The sequence below is a fragment of the Clarias gariepinus genome, chromosome 22 (genome assembly GCF_024256425.1).
Source record: "Clarias gariepinus isolate MV-2021 ecotype Netherlands chromosome 22, CGAR_prim_01v2, whole genome shotgun sequence".
NCBI classification, from domain to species: Eukaryota; Metazoa; Chordata; class Actinopteri; order Siluriformes; family Clariidae; genus Clarias; species Clarias gariepinus.
This window is the reverse complement of record NC_071121.1, coordinates 20,905,628-20,926,319: the sequence shown is the minus strand read 5'-3', so window position 1 is coordinate 20,926,319 and position 20,692 is coordinate 20,905,628. Positions and strand designations below refer to the sequence as shown.

The window sequence follows — 20,692 nt, the reverse complement described above, 5'->3', positions numbered from 1 at the left end:
AAAGGACTTTTTTTTTGTTTGTTTTTTCTTTAGTTTTTTTTTCTTGGCTGGGACTTGCACTGCTGTCGTTGCAGCTGCTATGGTGGCACATGTAGGAGTTAATGTGTAGGAGTTAAAGAGGGTTCAGAGAGAGGGGGTGAGCGAGAGAGAGCGTAACAGCTGGCTCGGTTATGGGCCGAACTCTGTGAAGCCTTTTGAAGGATTACAATGGTCTTCGCTGCTTTTGACATGCCGCTTTCTTCCTTGGTGAGTATTGCTCAGATTCACTAAGAATCCTGTTGGATCTTTAGTAGATGTGTACAGAAGTGTTCGGGAAGTAGACTTGATGTTTGTTTCATTTATGCCCCGTTACCGTACTGCTTTTACACATAGTTAATTTAACTGGCATCTACATCTTTCCATCTTTAATTACAAAAAAGCTTTGTGGTCTTGATGGTTGAAGTATTTCTTGATTTCCATAAAGCCTGAATTAATAATGCATCATTTCATTTGACTTTCTTATTTTATAGTTTTGTAAACTTGTAACTCTATCCATTTTTTTTGTGTGTAAATCTGTCATAAGCCAGTAGAAGCATAGCCTCTTCCAGCCTGCATGAGTTAGCTCTTACTCTGATCCCCAGCAGTCCATCCTCTTCTTTCTCCTTGGAGTTGTGACACTTCCTGCCATCTGTGTTCCTGTCCTCACCCTCTAGTCCCAGATCCCGTAGAAATCCCCTCATCAAAGTCCTATCGGTGTCTGCCCTTGGTGCCCTGGTGTCCGAGTTCTAAATATAAGCTAGAATGTTAGTAGGGCACTTGTATTATCCATCAGCCATGATTTTGCATCAAAAGTTCTGGCTGTTTAAGATTTCAACATGGTTGGAACAAGCTTGATTAGAATAACTGTGGGAAAAACTCAACTCACTGTAATTATAACTAAAAATGTGTTTTATAAACACTATTTTTTTTTTGCGGTGCCCTCCAAGCAACTGCCATTATCAAGTTTGTTGCTTGTTTTTAACACCATAACTTCCTTATTTATTGAAATCGTAGACTATGCATTATGTTATAAGTCGCACAATGCAAACACCAACCATTCCATTCGGAGAGTATCATTGTTTTTCATCTCTGCCGGTTTCCTGTTTTGCATCCTTAGCCCAGGAATGCCAAAGTTCTGCTTGGAATGTTGGAAGTCATTAGTAGGGGGCATCACTCAGGGCCGTGGAATCCCACCAGCTTTTGGAACTGGAGGTCATTAGCTTTGTTTTTTTGGCGGCTGCTCGGAAGTTTGCGGAGCACCGCCGGCAGTAACAGCAGCAAGTGTTTGTTTAGCTCACTGGTCCTCATAAAGAAGATTAGGGCCAAACGTGTGGATGACACGTGACCGTGGACTCTGATAGCAAAACAATGTGGCGTCGGACAAAGGGAGGCTATTCCTAGTTTGTTTAAGGAATCTTGCCTCATCCCCGAAGATGAAGTAATGAGGAAATGACGGTATATCCTAGCTTATTGTGTTTCAAGTCAGGATGGTGTTTTATGATATCCTACCACTGCTGAGGTCATAAGGTTTAACAGTCATAGGACACTCCTGCATTGCCACTTTAAAAACTCCATGGCTTATGAATTTTTCCTTCTGTTTATTGTTAAGTATCTTTTCATTTGTAGATCCTACTTTCTTTTTCTCTGCAAAACCCCCTCCCCCAACACAAGCCTTTCCTGAAACTCATTTGTCTTGCGATTTTGTATCATCCTATTTGAAATCATTGGAAATTCCCCTCATTCCATCTTTCACAATAACTTTGGTGTGACCTCCATAAACATCTCCATAAATTTTCAACTCTCTCTCTTTCTCTCTCTCTCTCTCTCTTAGGGTCAGGGTCAAGCACGTCGGCGAAAGAACATGACCCAGTTCCTGGGGGATGCCAGCATCCCGTCTCCAGACTCCCTGGCCCAGCTCGGCGGTTCTCTCCCGACCATCTCCAATTCTGGTTACGACAAACAAAAGAACCGCGGCGGTAACCGCATTAGCAGTTTCTTCTTTCCCTCTTACAAGGTGAGGACCTGAGGTGATTTCTCTTTTTCTACCATGCAGCACATAGGTAGAGTCAGCTTCACGGACGCTGAATTTCCCTTAAGGCCAAAGTACCAAAAAGCAACCAGAGAAACCGAAACTTGATAATTGATGATTCCTGTAGTCAGTGTCCTTGTCGTAGAGTTTATCCGAAATTTCCACAAATGACTAATCAGATGTTTATGGGAAAAGCACAGGGTTTCCAGGTAACGGTTTTAGTTTTTCACCCTCTGTCTCATCCCATGGGGACAGCAGATGTGTGAAAAGACGGGGCAGTAGCCGTCACTCAGCTGTCACTTTTGGCTTCTTTCTAAACACCCCCCTTTCCCCTCTAACGCTCAGAATGACAAGAAACGGGACTGACCTTATGTCCCAATGGGACCTGTTTCCTTAAAGCAGCGCCAATCAGCGACATTAGGCCAGCTTATTGGCTTTGTTTGTGCCCACTATTGTCTAAAACTCGTTTTTGTAAGTAGAAGAAATAAAAAGGGAGCAGGAGCATTTCCTAATTAGTCGTGAGCCCTTAGAAGAGCACAGTTACAAAAAAGTGGGAAATTCTGGAAAACACACTCGTACGGTAAAACTACAGAGGAAGACTTTTGTGAACAGAAAGCCACTTAATCAAGCTGACATGATATGTTATTAAGCATTGTGTTCTTTGCAATGCTTTGGATGTTTCAAAAATTTTTCCCCCAACAACTTTGTCCATGTTACAACGCACAACTGTCTATGGCACTATGTAACTATCTCTGCCTGTGTGTTTTTGTCTGTGTGCTAGGAAGTGGACCGTGTGGAGCAGCTCAACACCCGATTACAGATGTACACGTGCCATGGCTTGCCTAAAGTGCACCCACAGCTCTCCTTCCACCATGACTCCTGGGAGGGGGAGGAAGTAGAGCCTGACCTGACACTAGAGGACAGCTGGCAACAGCTGCTGGAAAACCCAGAGGTAACACACATGCAACAATGGATTATTATTTTTATTTATTTATTTATTTTTGAGAGACAAAAGAGACATATTTTATATCTGGTTAACATATTACAAGGGTCGTTCAAGTCAAACCAGGACTTTTGATTGTGCAGAATAACAAAGCAGGTATTAAAAAGTAAATAAAAACAACTTTTACTTCTCCATATAATCCCCTGCTGAACTAATGCACTTATTCCAGTATCTCACTAGTATTTGGATTTAGTGGGGTTTTTTTTTTCAGTTTGCCGGAGTCGTTATCGGACTGCCTGCTCCATGTCTAAGACGCTGGCCTCCCGGGAATTCCTTTGATGGCCAAACATGTTTAAATGACGAGGTCAGGACTCTATGGGGATGTGACAACTCCCAGCCGAATTCCTGTAATGTGCAAGTGGTGTTTGTGAATGCGTTTACAGTTCCCACAGACTCTTCCACACGTGGGCTGCAAGTAATTTATCTTTTTTTAAGGATAAGCAGTTCCACTCGCTAAATGTTCCCTGGAATGTGCGCCTTCATAGACATCATTCATATGTTTTCTCAAATTCAAATTCAAAATTTAAAATTCAAATTCAAATTCAAATTTTATTTGTCACATACACAGTCATACACAGTACGAAATGTAGTGAAATGCTTACACGACCGCCAGTGACCTTAAAAAGAGAATTAAAACTTATAAGTAATAAATATCAATAGAAGAAATATGATAGAAAATTTAAATTAAAAAAAATTAAAATAAAATTTAACTAGAAAAAATAGAACCTGAAAATAGAAATATACTGTACACATAGAACTATAATGGTGTGCAAATATGCATAGAAAAAGTGACTTTGTGCAATGGTTATTAAAGTGTCTTTGTGCAATGGTCCAGAATGTAAACGTAAACATGTAGTGTAGATGTGATGTGCGTGGAGTTGTCCATAGTGTCCATGGATGTATAAAGATTGATTGATTGATTGTGAGAATTGTAAAAATATTGTGTTAGTTTTGCATAGTGGTGTGGTTGAGAGACCTTATCGCCTGCGAGAAGAAGCTCCTCCTCAGTCTCTCTGTGTTGGCCCTCAGGGAGCGGAATCGCTTCCCAGACCGCAACAGAGTAAACAGTCCATTGTTGTCCATTTCTTCTGCATGTAAGAGTCTCATCGCTGTACTAAATGTCAATCGAGAAATTTCCTCACATGTCCTGGTTTGACTTGAACACCCCTGTCGATAAAAATATTAGTGCGTATTTAAAACAATGTCACAATTATTTTTCGGGATAGTGTATAATAAATAGAATATGTGGTTTAAGAGTAGTGATATTTTCCAGACGCTGAGCAGACGGCAGTTCCACCAGCAAGAGGCGATATGGGAACTGTTTCACACTGAAGCCACCTACATCAAGAAGCTGAAGGTCCTCACTGATGTAAGTTAAACCAGTAGGAAAAGCAAGTCAAGAGCACGCAATGTTTCTTCACTTAATATTGCTAGACAATCCAGCTTTTTATTGGAATCCAGCAGATTTAATGGCTTATTTTTGAGCGAAGATATATATATTTTTTGTCTGTGTGTGTGTGTTGAACTAAAATTAAGTGTGTGCTCTTGTCTTTTGTACAGATTTTCCAGTGTGGCCTGCTAAACCTGCAGGACTTTGGCCTCCTCAATGAAGTAGAACCAGCCAAGCTGTTCAGTAACATCCCGGACCTGGTGCGGGTACACACAGCGCTGTGGAGTCAGGTCATGTTACCGGCGCTTCAAAAAGCTCGGCAAGACCGCAGCCTGCTCGATCCGACCGATCTGCACCAGGGATTCCTGACTGTGAGTCTACACTCAGACAACTAACGTTTAAATGTGCACAGCTTCATATATACGATTTATCTACGATAAAATTACTTTTTGGGATTAATAGAGTACCCCATCCATCCATCCATCCACCCAGCCATCCATCCACCCAGCCATCCATCCATCCACCCAGCCAATAACCCCACCCACCCATCCACTCATCCACTCATCCACTCATCCATCCACACATCCACCCATCCAACCCACCCATCCATCCACCCATCCATCCACCCATCCATCCATCCACCCACCCATCCATCCACTCATCCACTCATCCATCCATCCATCCATCCACTCATCCATCCACCCATCCATCCACCCATCCATCCATCCATCCATCCACTCATCCATCCACCCACCCATCCACCCATCCATCCATCCATCCACCCACCCATCCATCCACTCATCCACTCATCCATCCACTCATCCACTCATCCACTCATCCATCCACTCATCCACTCATCCATCCACTCATCCACTCATCCATCCACTCATCCACTCATCCATCCACTCATCCACCCACCCATTCACCCATCCACCCATCCATCCATCCACCCATCCACCCATCCATCCATCCATCCATCCATCCATCCACCCATCCACCCATCCACCCACCCATCCATCCATCCATCCATCCATCCATCCACCCACCCAACCATCCATCCATCCATCCATCCATCCACCCACCCAACCATCCATCCATCCATCCATCCACCCACCCATCCACCCACCCATCCACCCACCCATCCATCCACACATCCATCCACCCATCCACCCACCCACACACCCACCCACTTTGGGAGTCTGAGGTTTTAGTTGCTCAGATTTGATGGATTGGTCAGTAAGTGTTGATTAATTTTCTATAACAGTAGCTCTGATAGTAGTACCAGATATCATTTTAATCACAGGTGTATATTACTGTGCGCTTTCTAATACTTTATTATTTCCATAGACACAACACGTTAACAATGTAAATAAGACGTACAACACATGTGTTGTTCATATCTGAGCATGTTGCGTGTGTGTGTGTGCAGTTTGCGTCCAGGTTCCAGCCGTACCTGCGCTACTGCATGGAGGAGGAGAGCTGTATGGAGTACATGCGCGCTCAGCTGAGAGACAACGAGCTCTTCAAGATCTACATCACTGTAAGTTCTTGCATGGGACGACACCTGCCTTGCATTTTCTGCTCAGCTTAAACCTATTACGCCTTTTCTTTTGCAATCAGGGATCCCTTTGACTCGAATCTGAGTCCAATTTAACTGGATTTAATTACTGTATATCTTCTGTTCTGTTTATTGCGTGCAGTGGGCCGAGGGGGACAAGCAGTGCAATCGGTTGAAGCTGGCTGATATGCTGGCAAAGCCGCACCAGAGGCTCACCAAATACCCCCTGCTCCTCAAAACCATCCTGAAGAAAACAGACGAACCTCCAGCAAAAGACTGTCTCCTGAGCATGGTAAGGGAACCACATGATGTATTTGATTTTATTGGTGTATTTTTAAATAATTTGCTTAGTCTCGTGAATGTTTGTGTGTTTGCTGCTCAGGTGGCGAGTGTGGAGAACTTCATCAACAGTGTGGACTCTCAGATGCTGCAGAGGCAGGAACAGCAGAAGCTGGCGGCCATCTCGGCTCGGGTAGAGAGCTACGAGGCGGTGGAGGGAGGCAGTGAGGAGGTGGAGAGGGTGAGCACCGCGTCATATATATTTCAGCAAGATGTTATGAATAAAATAGTTGACGATCCAATTCCTAAGCAGAACATAAAGGTCTGGAACTCTTCCATTGCCAGATCCTGAAAGAGTTTAACCACATCGACCTGACGGCTCCTATGAGCTCCGTGTCTTCAGAAGAGACAAGACAGCTCCATCTAGAGGGAGCGCTACGAATGAAAGAAGGCAAGGACAGCAGGGTGAGCTGATGCAGCATTTCGTTTGATAAAACTCTTGACTTATACCCAACCTAGAGATCAGTGCATGCTCATGTTACCATGGCGTGTCTTCTTTTCAGATGGAAGTCTATTGCTTCCTATTCACCGACCTCCTGCTCATCACGAAGCCGGTGAAGCGTTTAGAGAAGGTCAAAGTGATCCGGCAGCCTCTCCTTCTCCATAACGTCGTGTGCAAGGAGCTCAAAGATCCAGGTCAGTATGCGCACGTAAAAAACTAAGACATTACCAAGAACAGGGGTGTATTTATAATAATTGTCCAACCTAAGGTTATTACTTATGATTGTCAATCTCCCTATAGGGTCTTTTGTTCTCGTCTACCTCAATGAGTTCAAAAGTGCTGTGGCCGCCTATTCGTTCCAAGCCAACAGCGCCGCCCAGGGGCGAAGCTGGATCGATACAATCAACACTGTCAAGGTTTGTTTTTTTTAAAGCATATACTTTATTTTCTATACTTTATTATTACATGGAATGATTATGGTAGATGATTGATAAAATAATAATAAAATTCCTCCTCATAGACCCAACTGCAGCGGCTGCGTTTCGAGGAGGCACGACGGCACCAGCCTGGACAAAAAACGAGGCTGGAGAAAGACGACATGGAGGACGGAGGTGAGCAGAGCAGTACCTCCACAGCCAGCTCTCCACTCCTTGGAAATAAAGGACAACTTAACACAGGGTATGCTCCTCTCTACTTCTTTTATATCCTCGCCCCCTTGTGGTCTAATAAATATTTGGGTCGAACCTAGATAAACCATGTAATTATACTGGATAAGGATATAAGTATTTGTTCTTTCAGCTTATCTAAATGTTTAACAAAGGATTTCCCAATTCTAGCATGAACTGCCTAACATAACAGACTTTTCTTTCCCACCCCAGGAACTCTGACGGCTCTACAGAGACGCTGTCCGTGATGGAAACGGAAGATTCAGGAGCGTGCTCGGATCTGCAAACCGATTCCGATACGGTATCGTCGTCTCTCCCCAGCATCGTCGAGCCCCAGCCTCTCCAGCACGCCCCCGAGGGCTCAGAACTTGACCCAGAGCATCGCAGTCTATCCATGGACAGTGCCTATGGCACCCTTTCCCCTGAGTTGCTGCTCGATCTGCAAACCCAGACACACACCAGCGAGCATGAGAGCACCGAAGAGGAGACGGAAGGAGACAGTGCCAAGGTATCAGCAGCGGGCGTAGAGAAGGAGGAGGAAGAAGAGGAGGAAGAAGAGTCAGATGACAGGAGCTCATCAGGCTCTCGGATCTCGGTAGCATCCCATCTGAAACCCAGGCGGCGTCCGCCGGTGCAGTCTCGCACGCACTGTCTCCAGAAGCTGATGATGCATAAGTGTCATTCGGAGGACAATTTGCTGCAGCTGGTCAACGGAGAGGGGAAACAAGGTTCAAGTGGAGATGTTGCACAGGGCTCAGATGCCCCTTACCAGCTGGGTCTGGAATGGGCCGAGGGGCGGGCACACAGCAGGAGCCTGACCGAGCTGAACCTAGGTAAGACAGAAGCTTCTCAGCAGAGAGAGACGGAGAGGTCACAGAGCGAGCGGTTGGCGTGCAGCTTGCCGTCCTACGTGTTCAGGAACACACTGAGGCGGCGAAACTACAGAAAGGACAAAACCAAAGGCTCGATGGACCGCAGCGGCTCAGACGGGGAAATTACACCCGCCGAATCTAAGGCGGCAAACTGTGGTGTTTTAGAGGATGAGATGGGCAGTGGGAAGAAATCACGGCAGCACAAGAAGCTCACGGTGGCACAGTTGTATAAAATACGCAACACACTCGTGCTGAACTCCACGCTCACAGCCTCGTAAGTACTGTGTGTGTGTGTTTTACTGTAAGCCAAGTCTAACATTGTTTTGTGACTTCAGAAAATCTAATTGTAGAGCAAATTAGGAATGGTGCTACTTTAACTAAATAAGGAATGTCGTAGCAGTACGTTTGAGAGTATACTCATCATGGACAAAGGAAATGTTTCACATATATAATTCTTCCAAAAAAAATTGTCTAATAGGGAAGTTCGATTTTCTACAACAACAAAAAAAATCTGTGTCCTTGTCAGCACCAAAAATTCAAAATTCAGTCGTTAAGAGTGATGACAATGAGCCAGCACTGGCCCACCATACAGGTACAATAAATATTTAAATTAAACCAAAAAGCACAATTTTTACTGAGCAGCACATATCCCTGTTATGTCATCTGCCATAATTATTACTTCAATAGTTAAGAGCACCACCTGTAGGATAATAAAGGAACTGCAAATTTGTCTTGCCTTATTTGCCACTCACTGTGTTTTAATACTAGTGTAAGTGGGTTTTAAGACAAATTTGCTCACAGTTTGGGGAACAGAGCTAATCCGAGCCTTCTAATGTGCAGGATTTTTGATAATGTAATACCTAAAGATGTGTTTCTATCACGCCACTCGGAAGCTTGTGTGTTTGGTACAGAGCAGGTTATATGTGTGGATGATGGGGTGATCACTGGTCATAGCAGATCAAGCTGAAAAACAGTCAATTTAAGTCACTGGCCGATCAACAGTGCATCTTTATTATAAATGTGAAAAAAATATATAGATTTTTTTTTAAATAAATTTTGGATTCAGCGTAGTGTTACTTAAATTCTGGGAACTCCAAGCCCTCTGGTGACGTCTGCTTGCATTGCACCAAGCTGAAGCGTTCCAATGGCCCCCTCTCTGCTAGCGTTGTCCAAACAGGGCATGATGGTTTGAAGACAATTTATGCAATTGGAATGTTTCCTTGCTTTTGTTACCAAGACGTTGCTGGATATAATCACATGGCAAATTTCTTGCACATGCACGCTGCCTCTTAGAAAGACGCAAGTTAAGTTATCCACAAAAACGCCAATAATCTTACCATACTTGTGTTCTTAATGTAATAAGGCCAACTAAACCATGAACTACGTTTTGTGTTTTGGTAGCAAAATTTTCCAAAATTTTTATTTGTTTATTTATTTTTGGTAAAGTAGAAAAAAAAATAATTTTAGATGTAGTACTTCTTCTGAAACCTCCTAAGGTCAAGCTTTATACTATAGGAGATCAGGCTTTTTGCTTAGCAGCACCTAGACTGTGGAATCTTTCCCAAAGTATCTAAGGATGCCACCAGTTGTTGATGCTTTTAAATCTGGTTTTAAAACGTATCTTTTTATTAGAGCTTTAGGGTCGAAATAATTTGCAGCATTTTGAGATTTGCTTTAAATGTTAAGTGCTTTATAAATAAAATGAGGTATGTATAGAAATAAGGTATTAATATTATTATTATTATAATTATAATCACTATTAATTAATAATTACAATAATAATAATAACAATAAAGTATTATTGTTATTATTATTATTACAGTGCAACTTATTTTTTGTCCATGAGTTTATAACTACAAGTATAGAAGTCATAGGAACAGTAGAAAGAAGAAGATAAAGTATATTTGTATATTATAGCAATTATAGTAGTAAGTAGTAGTAGAATTAGTTCTAAAAGTAATTGTAGGAGGATTATTGACAGTAGTTGTAGCAGGAGTATCATAAGTAGTGGTGGTGGTAGAAGGTGGAGTATTATTAGTTGGAGGACAAGTGGTATAAATGAATGATAGGCTTAAAATAAGCACGAAGCAAACTGTGTGTATTTGTATTTTTTTTTGCTGTTTTTTTGTTGTTGTTTGTTTTACCCAGACTTTCAAAGTTTAACTGATGTTCTCTCCCCCCCTCTCTATAGGGAAGTGTAGAAGCGCCCACTTCGTCACTCCGCCAGCAGCACCACTTTCAGCCCCGTAGGACTGAGTTGCTTGCCACATGAATGCACTCTAAGTAATGAGCAGAACTCATGAGCTTTATTTTCGTTGCACTTTTGTAATAATACGAGTAGCTTTAACAAAGGGGGGAGGCTTTTGGAGAAAAAAACGACTCTGGAGCAATGGGAAATTTCTTTTTTTCCCATTTCGGTCCGATCCATTCGTGCACTTGGACCTGATCAGAATGGGAGGAAAGGACAAAGGACAGAGGATCCAAAGGGTTGAGTTAACTTCACTGTTCATGTGAAGTGTTTCAAAAGAGTTCAAAGACTCACAGTGTTCTTGTTCAGTCATTACACGTTATCCTTCAGTGGAAATGGAAATACCTCTAATGTGGAGGCGAGTCTCATTTCAGGTCCGTATCCTCGACCTCGAGTTCAGACTGTCCAGATGACTTTCTTACGTGGATCTGTCAATGCTTTGATGGCAGTGAGTCCTCAATCAGCTGCCATATCCAGTATGTGTTGGGAAAAGAAAAGAAAAAAGCCATACGGAGGCTCGTCTACACGCGGAAAAAGCAAAACCAAAAATTAGGCTGTAATTGCACGGTTCAAAAGTTTGCATAATCTGTTTAACAGTTCACACACGTTCACTGTATTTTGTGTGTGTGTGTGTAAATGGAGTATGAGATGTTGACTGTGAACATGTAATGCCATTAAGGCTGTATGTGTAAGATAAAGAGTGTGTGCGTGTTAATGTAAATTATGACCTAAAATTCACGCTGAAACCAAAAATAATTTAGGAGATGGCTTGGGAAATGACTTGAGTAGCCACTGAATAGGCTTTGTTAAACACGAGGACCAGTATTAAGTTTAAAGCAGCAGTGATCACGTTTTTTGGTGTGTCTGTGTGTGTGGGCACGTGTTAATGAATACAGTCTCATTATTTGTACAATGTTAATATTCGAGAGTAGCTCGAGATATTAATAATTTGAGGTGAACTGAAACTCACTAATGTTTAAGGTGATGTCCGGATATCATACAACAAAGCATTGAAAAGTGACTCCGTACTGAACTTCTTTGTCACTCTTAACGTCACACGGATTTACTTTTAAGACTGAAGAACGTGGTCAGGATTTATTTTACCTTTTTTTTTTTTTTTTAATAATTGTGGGAAGGTCCTGAACAAGACTTTGTTCTCAACTTGTGTAACACTGCAACAATGTCTACATACATTTCTTTTTTGGTCAGTATCATTTGGTTTGGTTTTTCAATTAATTCTGAATCACCTGATCACAGATCAGCACTTATTAGGAACCACTTTTGGATTCTTTTTCTTTTTTCTTTTTTTTAATTCAAGACACTGAACATATAACAGGATTTGGGATTTAGACTGAATTACCTGGTTTCTGTAAACCATACATTAACAATAGGCTTATTTATGAAAAGAATGAACAAATGGCCTACATTTCTTAATAATGTTTAAATGTGTTAAAATACATTCTGCCTAATTAACTAAACCAAATCCTTTAAATTGTACTATTTGTAAATTTGCCCAAAATTAATATTGTGTTAATTGTTTACTTCCTAGTTGTTGTTGTTTTTGTTTATAATATTTATTAAGCTTGCTTTGTTTTTATATAAGAATCATAATTTGTAAATGTATTGTTTGTTTCATGACTTTTTTTTTTTTTTTTACTATGTGTCAACTGTTCAATTGTCTTTTGTTTAATTAAGAGGTTAATTTGCTGAGAACCAAAATAACTCAGTTCCCAGTGTTTGGGAAACGGTCCTGTGTGTAATAAAAAAAAAAAAAGCATCTGATCTTATTTTCAGTGATGGAATGATTTTTTTTTTTATCACTTGCTGGGATTTTATATCATTACTAGAGTTAGTCTAGAAATGATATAATCGTTGATCAGTAAAGAATTTTTAGAAATTGTTAAAAGGGTTAAAGCTAAAATAAGCTGATCAGCTTTAATGCAATCAGTGATATTATTTCAGGTTAAAGCCCACATTGCACTTCTTTCGTCGTCAGCCAAATACATCCCCTGTTTAAAGTAGATTATTAGATCGATAGATGATTAGTAGATTATTACATTCACCGCATAACTATTTATTACATCACTTTCACTCAGCACATCACTTTTCACGCATTCTACATGCCTTCACCTCGGCCTGCTGCTTACGTGTGCTCCCCCCTAGTGACGTTCCACATTTTGGAATGTATGAGACAAATTGGTTTTAAACTCTCCGCAGGAAGAATAAACATACAATGATCTGTCCAATTATCTATGAAGATTCAGTTTTCAAAAATTACATCCTTTTTTTTTTTTGGGGGGGGGAGTAAGCCATGCTGTTAAAATCAGAACGTGTTTGTTTGTGTATGATGAGGATATGGGCGCTTTGTAGGTGCATTACGGTCATTTCTGTTTCTTCCACACACTCATACGGTAAACTATCGCATATAGTAATGGGAAGACTCGGTTCTTTGAATCTCGTTCATCAAAATTAACAAATCTTTTTTTAAATCTTTTTTTTTTTCAGTTCATTTCATTCTTTTGATCAGAAATAAAATAAAATGTTACGTTTTCAATAAACAAGACTCCCAACACGTCTACATACACAAATTTTGGCTATAGTTCCAGTAAGGAAAATATTACAATGCAGCTAAAAACATATTATGATAAACAGAATGAGCAGCTCACCTCTCATATATTCTGGTCCAAATCGTTTTTTCGTTTGTCACATGACTCTTATAGCCGCTATGCAGTGCATTACACAGGAAACGGAATTAAACGGTTCTTCTCATGAGTCTTCTAGTTCGGGTCATTCGTTCTTTTGAATCTACTGCACTGCATGGCGTCTATATGGCGATTGGGACTAGAAGACTCAAAGGTTACTACTCATTTCTGTTTCCTGTACATAACCTACAGAGGTTTTTTCGATGCTTTTGCAGGTATCCGGTGTTTAAGTAGCGACTGCGCAGACTTCCTGGAGCGATTTGTTTGTATGGAATTCCAGTGGAGAGGAAACACTCTTCAATGAGAGGAAGTCAAGTGCCCAACTGCCTATCATAATGGACGCGTCCATGAGTAGACAGGTCAACTTTCCATATGCTTATTTATTGCTATATAGGTTCACCTTCATTCAATGATGGGAAGTGAGTACATCGGTTAGTAAAACGGGAAGATAAGAAAAACACACTCCGCTCTCTGAAATCATCCCCAATTCAACCAGTGGATACCACTGGTTCTCTAAATTCTCTAAATCTATTGCTGAAAAGTCCTGCAGTTGACCAGATAGTGGGCTGGAACCTCAAGTGGAGAGGTTCAGGAGAGGTCCACAGAGGTGGGTACCATACAAAGCAACCAGAACTGTAAATTCTGTTATAAAAAATTGTAACTGTAAATTCCTTGCACATTATTACAGAACTTTTTCACCTCCTCCCTCCTGGCAGGCCCTTGTATTGTACTGTATACCATAAGTGCCAGGCACAAGAGTAATTTCTTTCCATATGCAATCACTCTCATAAACGGCGCACACTAGGATCTGCTGTGATAACATCACTATGTTCTTCACAAACCACTTACACCCTACTGTATTGTACCAACAATCACACATCAATTATTTCCATATGTTATCCACATTACTGTTGTTCACACTCCTGAGCACACTCATTTTTATCTGTGCTGTGTATGTAGCATCACAACTGCTTTTTTACATGCAATGCTCCATCATGCACGTTCACACTTTATGTATATTGTTCTGTTTGCATACTCTGTATACAATCTATATAAAATCTGTACAGTGCCTGTATTTCCTGTATATTGTGTGTTGTCTGCAAATAACATGGTCATTGTTTATATTTATGTCTGTATCTGTTCTACAAAACCATAACAAAATCCCTTCTACTTGTCTAATCAATCTGATTGGCTCTATGCCAATATCATTCATAGCAAATACTCTTGCTTTATATGGTCACTTTTTGGCTTTTCTGGTAGATGATTTATAAAGTGGCAAGCAAATAATTAATCTATTAACATCTTACTGTTCCTTATCATTCTAATTCTCGTAAAAGAATCTATAATAATTTACATCCAGTGTAAGTATCTGTCGTTGACGAGAAAAGAGTTTGTAGAAATAGTTAAAAGGTTAAAGCAAAAAATAAGCTGATGTGCTTTAATTGTATCAGTGATATTATTTCAGGTTGAAGCCCACGTACAGTACGTCTCCCTGCAACAAAGATAGACCCCTTAATTTGTAATCAAAAATTTAAAATTTATTTGAAATTGTAATTTTAGAAGATGGCACGGTGGTGTAGTGGTTAGCACTGTTGCCTTGCACCTCCAGGGTCCTATTTCGATTCCTGGTCATGTTCGATTCCCGTCTCTGTGTGCATGGAGTTTGGATGTTCTCCCTGTGCTTGGTGGGTTTCCTCTGGGTACTCTAGTTTCCTCCCAGCCCAAAGACATGCAGGTTAGGCTCATTGGTGTTCCTAATTGCCCATAGTGTGTGAATAAATGTGTGTGCGCCCTGTGATGGATTGGCACCCTGTCCAGGGTGTACCCCGCCTTGTGCCCTAAGTCTCATGGGATAGGCTCCAGGCCCCCCGCGACCCTGAATACAGGATAAAGAGGTATAGACGATGAGTGAGTAAGTGTAATTTCATAAAATGTAGTTTGGGGCGAGAATATTATATGGTATTGGTTTCCACTGGATTGGTGGCTCAATATTAGAAAAAATGTTGTTCACAATTTGGATTTTGAAGATTTTGTGAAAATATTAAGTAATCCCAGTAAAAATATTCAGTTTAATTTTTCTAATTACTTTATATTGGTGCAGGTGTTTGTTTACATTGAGCAAGTAGCACATTAGTAGCTTATTTTAAAGTAGATAAATAAATCTGGCACATTTTCTAATTTAAATGAGTAACGTTAATAGATGTTCATACCATCAATTTTCCTTCACAGTTTTTTCATTTTATTTATGGTGCAGGTTTAACTTTAAGGAAAACACCTGCAAGAGTTATATTACATTCTGTCCAGATGGTTTTGCCTGATGCTGTGACAAAATCCGGCTGGACAGACATACAGACATACAGACTTGTTTTTGGTACTGCAATGTATGAAATGTATCATCATAAGATATCATTGAAAAAGCGAGTTCTGACCAATGTACAGACAAAACCTTTATTTTATTTATATAGACTGGACATGAAGATCTACTGGTATACATAAACCTCTGACTTTTATGTCTAACTTAAAGCAGGTGAAAAGTCTGTTGCTTACTTGCATGGCACTGGGTAGCTAGCAGGTCAAGGTGAATTTACAGGGGATTATATCAGCTAATCTGCGGATTACAGCATGTCGACTGCAAACAAAGCCAAAAGTCCGGTGGAGGGGAAAAAAGTGGGATTTTAGCTTGTCGTATTTTTTTTAACCCCTTAATCCATTTTCAACTCCCTCGTGCACACATCTGGCCCTGCATGACATAACCATTTAATCCTGCATTTTTGTCTGATTTTTATGTCTCATAAACACTATGCTGGATTTAATTATGAAAATGCAGCTTTCTGATTGACCTCCAAAGTAATTACAAATTCTGATACGATTAGCTGTGTGTGTGTGTGTGTGTGTGTGTGTGTGTGTGTGCTTGCAGATCAAAAATGTATGAAGCATGGTAATTGCTTTTTTTTGTTTCTAGATCCTATCCATACGGTCTCATATTATTTATATCCTTGTGTTATTACATATTCTTACACATTTATTATTACATTTTCTGAGTTTTATTAATTGTTGATGTGTTTATTGTACTTCGCAATAAGGGTTTTGTTCTTGCATAGTCTTTGTTCAGCTGGAGTAATAAAGATTTCCTCTTACTGGGTGCCATATCTATTTATCTTTGCCCAGCTAAATGGGGTTGATTGTACATTGGGTGCAAATGTGTGAGGGTCAGTTGACCAATTTCAGCTTGAACTAGTGGAAATAATTTACTCCTGAGCCCACCTTGCTGACCTGGAGCTACAGATTAAAGGGGTTGAGCATTATAAATGGAATTAAAAATTTTTGTGTATCATTATAGGTAGACTATCCTAAACCTCCAGCCCAAAATCTATCACTGTCATGTGAACTTAACAACACTGATCAACCACTGTATACCAGTAAAGTGTTTACAGGATCGTGGGCACCCACTGCTCACCCTGGCCCGTCCATGGAATGCAAACAAGTCTGCTTCACACCACCCACAGCGCCCAAAGGTGCCACTGGGAACATCCTGATGACAGACACCACAGCACACCCCAGGTGGCACAAGGGGAACCCAAATTCTAGATGGTTTTAATATTAATGGTTTTAATGTCATGCCTGATCTGTGTATGATAATTAATGTGCCTTGCTCCCTATGACAGATGTTAGAAAGCATCTGGTATTAACCAAAAAAACATCTGATTAACACAAAAAGGGCACTTTTGAAAATCCAGATTATGGACGCACTTTCATTTATTAAACGCTGTTAATCCCAGCACTCTTTACTAACATGCCATTCAAATCAGGTAAACTCCATTATCTGTCTAAACAATCCATGCTGTAAATCACTAAACATCATGTCCCAGTGGTGACATTGTTTTATTAAGGGTTAGCACTAAATGCTTGTATTTGAGAGCTTAAACACATGCTATTCTTTTTGCTTCTACTTTAACTGACACCGCTTTTAAAAAGCCTAAATGATTGGATTGAGGTGGCTTTTGGAATTTGTACAGGGAGAGGCTCAGGAACTAAGAACTAAAGTGTGTTTACAAAAGCCCTTTTGGCCATATGCTGCAGATCACAATGGGAACAGCTGTTCGCCATCAGTCGAGACAGCATAGGATGGCATCGCTGCACACTAACTAACTGTGAGTGCTGCTGAGCAACAACTGGCTTCATCAGGCTCCTCATTCAAATGCTAGCTGAAAGAAAGTGGAGAAAATTGCATAAAGATGCAGGATACAATATTTTCCCACTTGCCTTTTTTTGGCAGTCTTTTTCATCTTTGTCCTATTGTGAGGTGGATGCTTTCAAGAGCATGTTAATTAAATGATACACTGATTAAAATTGACATTTTTGGTTATTAAAGGCAAAACTGATAATTAACTGGCTTGGGGAACAAAGCATTGAAATTTTGGGTGCATGGCCAGGAAACTCCCTGTGGTCACTCCTTAAGAGGTGGGTAGACAAACAAAATTCCACAAACTCTGACAATCTGCAAGCGCTGTTTATGCAAAAATGTGCTGCCATGAGTCAGGGTGTGGCCCAGAAATTAGTTGACAGTTCAACAGTGCGAATTGCAAAGGTCTTAAAAAAGAAGGGTCGACACTTCAAATACTGACTCTTTGCAGATATGTAATCAATCAAGCCTTCGACATTTATGAAATGCTTGTATTTACACTTACAGTATAGAATAGTAAAATCTGACAAAAAGATCTAAAATCAGTGAAGCAGCAGACTATATATATTTGTTGTTGGTCTTTCGGCTGCTCCCGGCAAGTGGTCGCCACAGTGGAATACCCGGTCCGCACTACAACTTGGCACAGGTTTTATGCCGGATGCCCTTCCTGAGGCAACCCTCCTAAAAATTAATATTTGTGTCATTCTCAAAACTTTTGGCCACAGCTGGGAAATGAGAAATTACATGACCTTACAGAGCAATTTATTAACATAACTCACAAGATTAGTGTAATTGTATCAGCTCATAAGAGGCTTATCGTCTGTTTTTTTTCACGGGGTTCCTTAATTAAATGAAAAGCCATTTGACACGTTGAATGGCAATGCATTTACATTAATATTTGCATTGCTTTGATTAAAAAATAATCATAATAATAATCTTGTATAGTGCACTGCGCCAGTGATAATACCTTTGGTAGATCAGTGGCCCAGACTTCAAAGCAAAAGCCCTAGTAAGTGACACTTGATAAAGATGATGTGCTTCAAAGCAATCTCTGTGATTGTCTCTGTCCTTATCATTAACATTATCATTAATAGAACAATAGGGAGTTATACTTCTAAAAGTCATTTTAGGCGAATGAATTGTTAAATGTTTGCTAGTAGAAGAAAAGTATGCATGTACAGTATGTTGATTTTGAAGCAGGAAATTAATGAGGCCTCCCAGAACCTGTCCCTGGAATATGGGCTGTAAACATGGAATAAATACATCCTGGATGAGACTCAAGTTTATCGCAGTTCACCATGCATGCACACACAGACATATTCACAGCTAGAGCCATGTTTTGGGGAAGTGGGAGGTAACCTCTAGTATAACCCGATGTGGACATAAGCTACTGTACTGTACATAGACCGGAACTGGGTCAGGATCAAACCGAGAACCTCAAATCTGTGAAATATCAAAGCTACATGCTGTTAGTGTCCCATTTGTCCCTGCCATACTTTAATTATTCATTATTAAATCACCCAATTAAAACTCATGCATACTGTGAATTATGGGTAATACACAACCCATAGGCTACCTCTAAAGTCTCTTTAATAGTTAACACTTTTTGAATAGCCGGTTTGAATTGATAGACTGGACTTTGTTTCAAGACCTTGTGTAAATAACCTTTGTCCAGGAAAATAAATCTGGGTTCTGGAGCTGTTAAAGATGAACTGTTTCAGTTTAAACTCCATTTAACTCCATTAATTTTGACACATGTCCAGAAAAAGACATAAGAAGAAGCGACACGTAGAAAAATGAAGTCATTTTTTGCATATTTCGACAATTCAGATTCAGATACTGACGGTGTGTGTTTTGACAATGAATGTGAATGAATGTGGGCATAATGAAGTATTTTAGCCATTAGCTAGTAAGATAGCAGCTTACTTACTCAGCTTATGTAAGTTGTTTGACAGTTTGGGAACTTAGAGTGTTTCCATATTGCATAGATCCAATATTTCACTATAGTGCAACATTTCCAGTCTAAAACATCTGAAACAGTTTGTGACTCATATCCATGAAATCAGTAAAATACAGAAACTACCTTTTTAAAAGCTGACTTGTATGCAGCATTTATTACTGATATAACTTACAGAAATAGCAAATATTTCTGTTTCTACCTAATACAATCCATACTATACATCTTATACTTAATGCCTGTGTTCCAAATCTACCTGTTATTCTCGTGATATAAAAGTCAATGTTCACTGTGATGGGCACTTCAAACCTAATGGTAATGTGTGCTCACCATTTATAGACTTTTAGCTACATGTCAGCTGAGGTTGTTACAATGTCACAGTTTCATGGCTAGTGTATGATTAAAAAGTAAAGTCGCTGACAAATTAAAATGTTTTTGTGTCCGGCTATGACTAACCAACAACTTTGTGACCTTTTGACTCTGGTCCTGCCCTAAAGAACAGCAACAATCTGTCTCAGTTTAGAATGACAATGTTTTAAATACTTATAATTTATATACAATCTAACATACTTGTAACCTTTAGTTCTTACAACAAACCTTGTTTCCCAAAATTCAGGACTAATCAAAAACTAGGACTTTTAATTGTGCAACATAACAACACACTTATGAGAGTATAAACTATCTTTTTTTCTTTATATAATCCCCTTCTAAACTAATGCACTCATCCCAGCATTTCACTAGTGCTTGGTCAGAAAGTTTTCTTAGCATGCCAGAGCCATGATTGGTCTGTCTGCTTTATTTCTAAAATGTTGACTGTTTGTAATAAAAGTCTCATGACCGTACTGTGCTTAAAGTCGTCTGTAAATGTCAATTGGTTTTTATTCACAATAAATTACATTTAAAAATTCCCAGTTTGACTTGAATGTCTGTTGTACTTTGGTACCTCTTATGCACACATTATTCTACCTACAGGTACAGCACTTGACCACCTTTTGCTATATATATTTTTTTTTTTGGGGCTTTAATTTTGAAATTGCCCTTCTGGTTTGTTGGCTCTGTTGACTTACTGAAAGGCTAAATTTACAGAATTTCATGAAATAATCATTCTTATAAAGAACTTTTTAAGAAGAAGGCCAATTGATGGGTTTTACCTTTTCTTCCCCTTTGAATTTTAATAGATCATTCATTTTCAATTTAACACTAAGGTTTTAACAAAATTGTAAAATTGTAAAAACATTTTAACAATATTTTAATTTTGCTTTTTTTATTAACGAGAACCCGAGCTG

General features: G+C 39.9%; 1 protein-coding gene across 6 annotated transcripts in view; it reads left to right on the top strand.

Annotated features, from left to right (window-relative positions):
• plekhg5b (pleckstrin homology domain containing, family G (with RhoGef domain) member 5b) overlaps positions 1–12,345 on the top strand; it is a 77,139-nt gene extending 64,794 nt beyond the window's left edge. For all 6 annotated transcript variants that reach the window (XM_053482116.1, XM_053482114.1, XM_053482113.1 and 3 more), the window contains 13 exons: positions 1,850–2,032; positions 2,829–2,999; positions 4,324–4,419; positions 4,611–4,811; positions 5,870–5,980; positions 6,141–6,290; positions 6,381–6,518; positions 6,623–6,742; positions 6,841–6,973; positions 7,080–7,195; positions 7,300–7,457; positions 7,658–8,590; positions 10,508–12,345. In XM_053482116.1, the coding sequence (XP_053338091.1) occupies positions 1,850–2,032; positions 2,829–2,999; positions 4,324–4,419; positions 4,611–4,811; positions 5,870–5,980; positions 6,141–6,290; positions 6,381–6,518; positions 6,623–6,742; positions 6,841–6,973; positions 7,080–7,195; positions 7,300–7,457; positions 7,658–8,590; positions 10,508–10,517 (2,520 nt within the window). In that variant the 3' untranslated portion in view covers positions 10,518–12,345. The remainder of the gene's footprint in view (positions 1–1,849; positions 2,033–2,828; positions 3,000–4,323; positions 4,420–4,610; positions 4,812–5,869; positions 5,981–6,140; positions 6,291–6,380; positions 6,519–6,622; positions 6,743–6,840; positions 6,974–7,079; positions 7,196–7,299; positions 7,458–7,657; positions 8,591–10,507) is intronic.
• Positions 12,346–20,692: the final 8,347 nt, after the last annotated feature.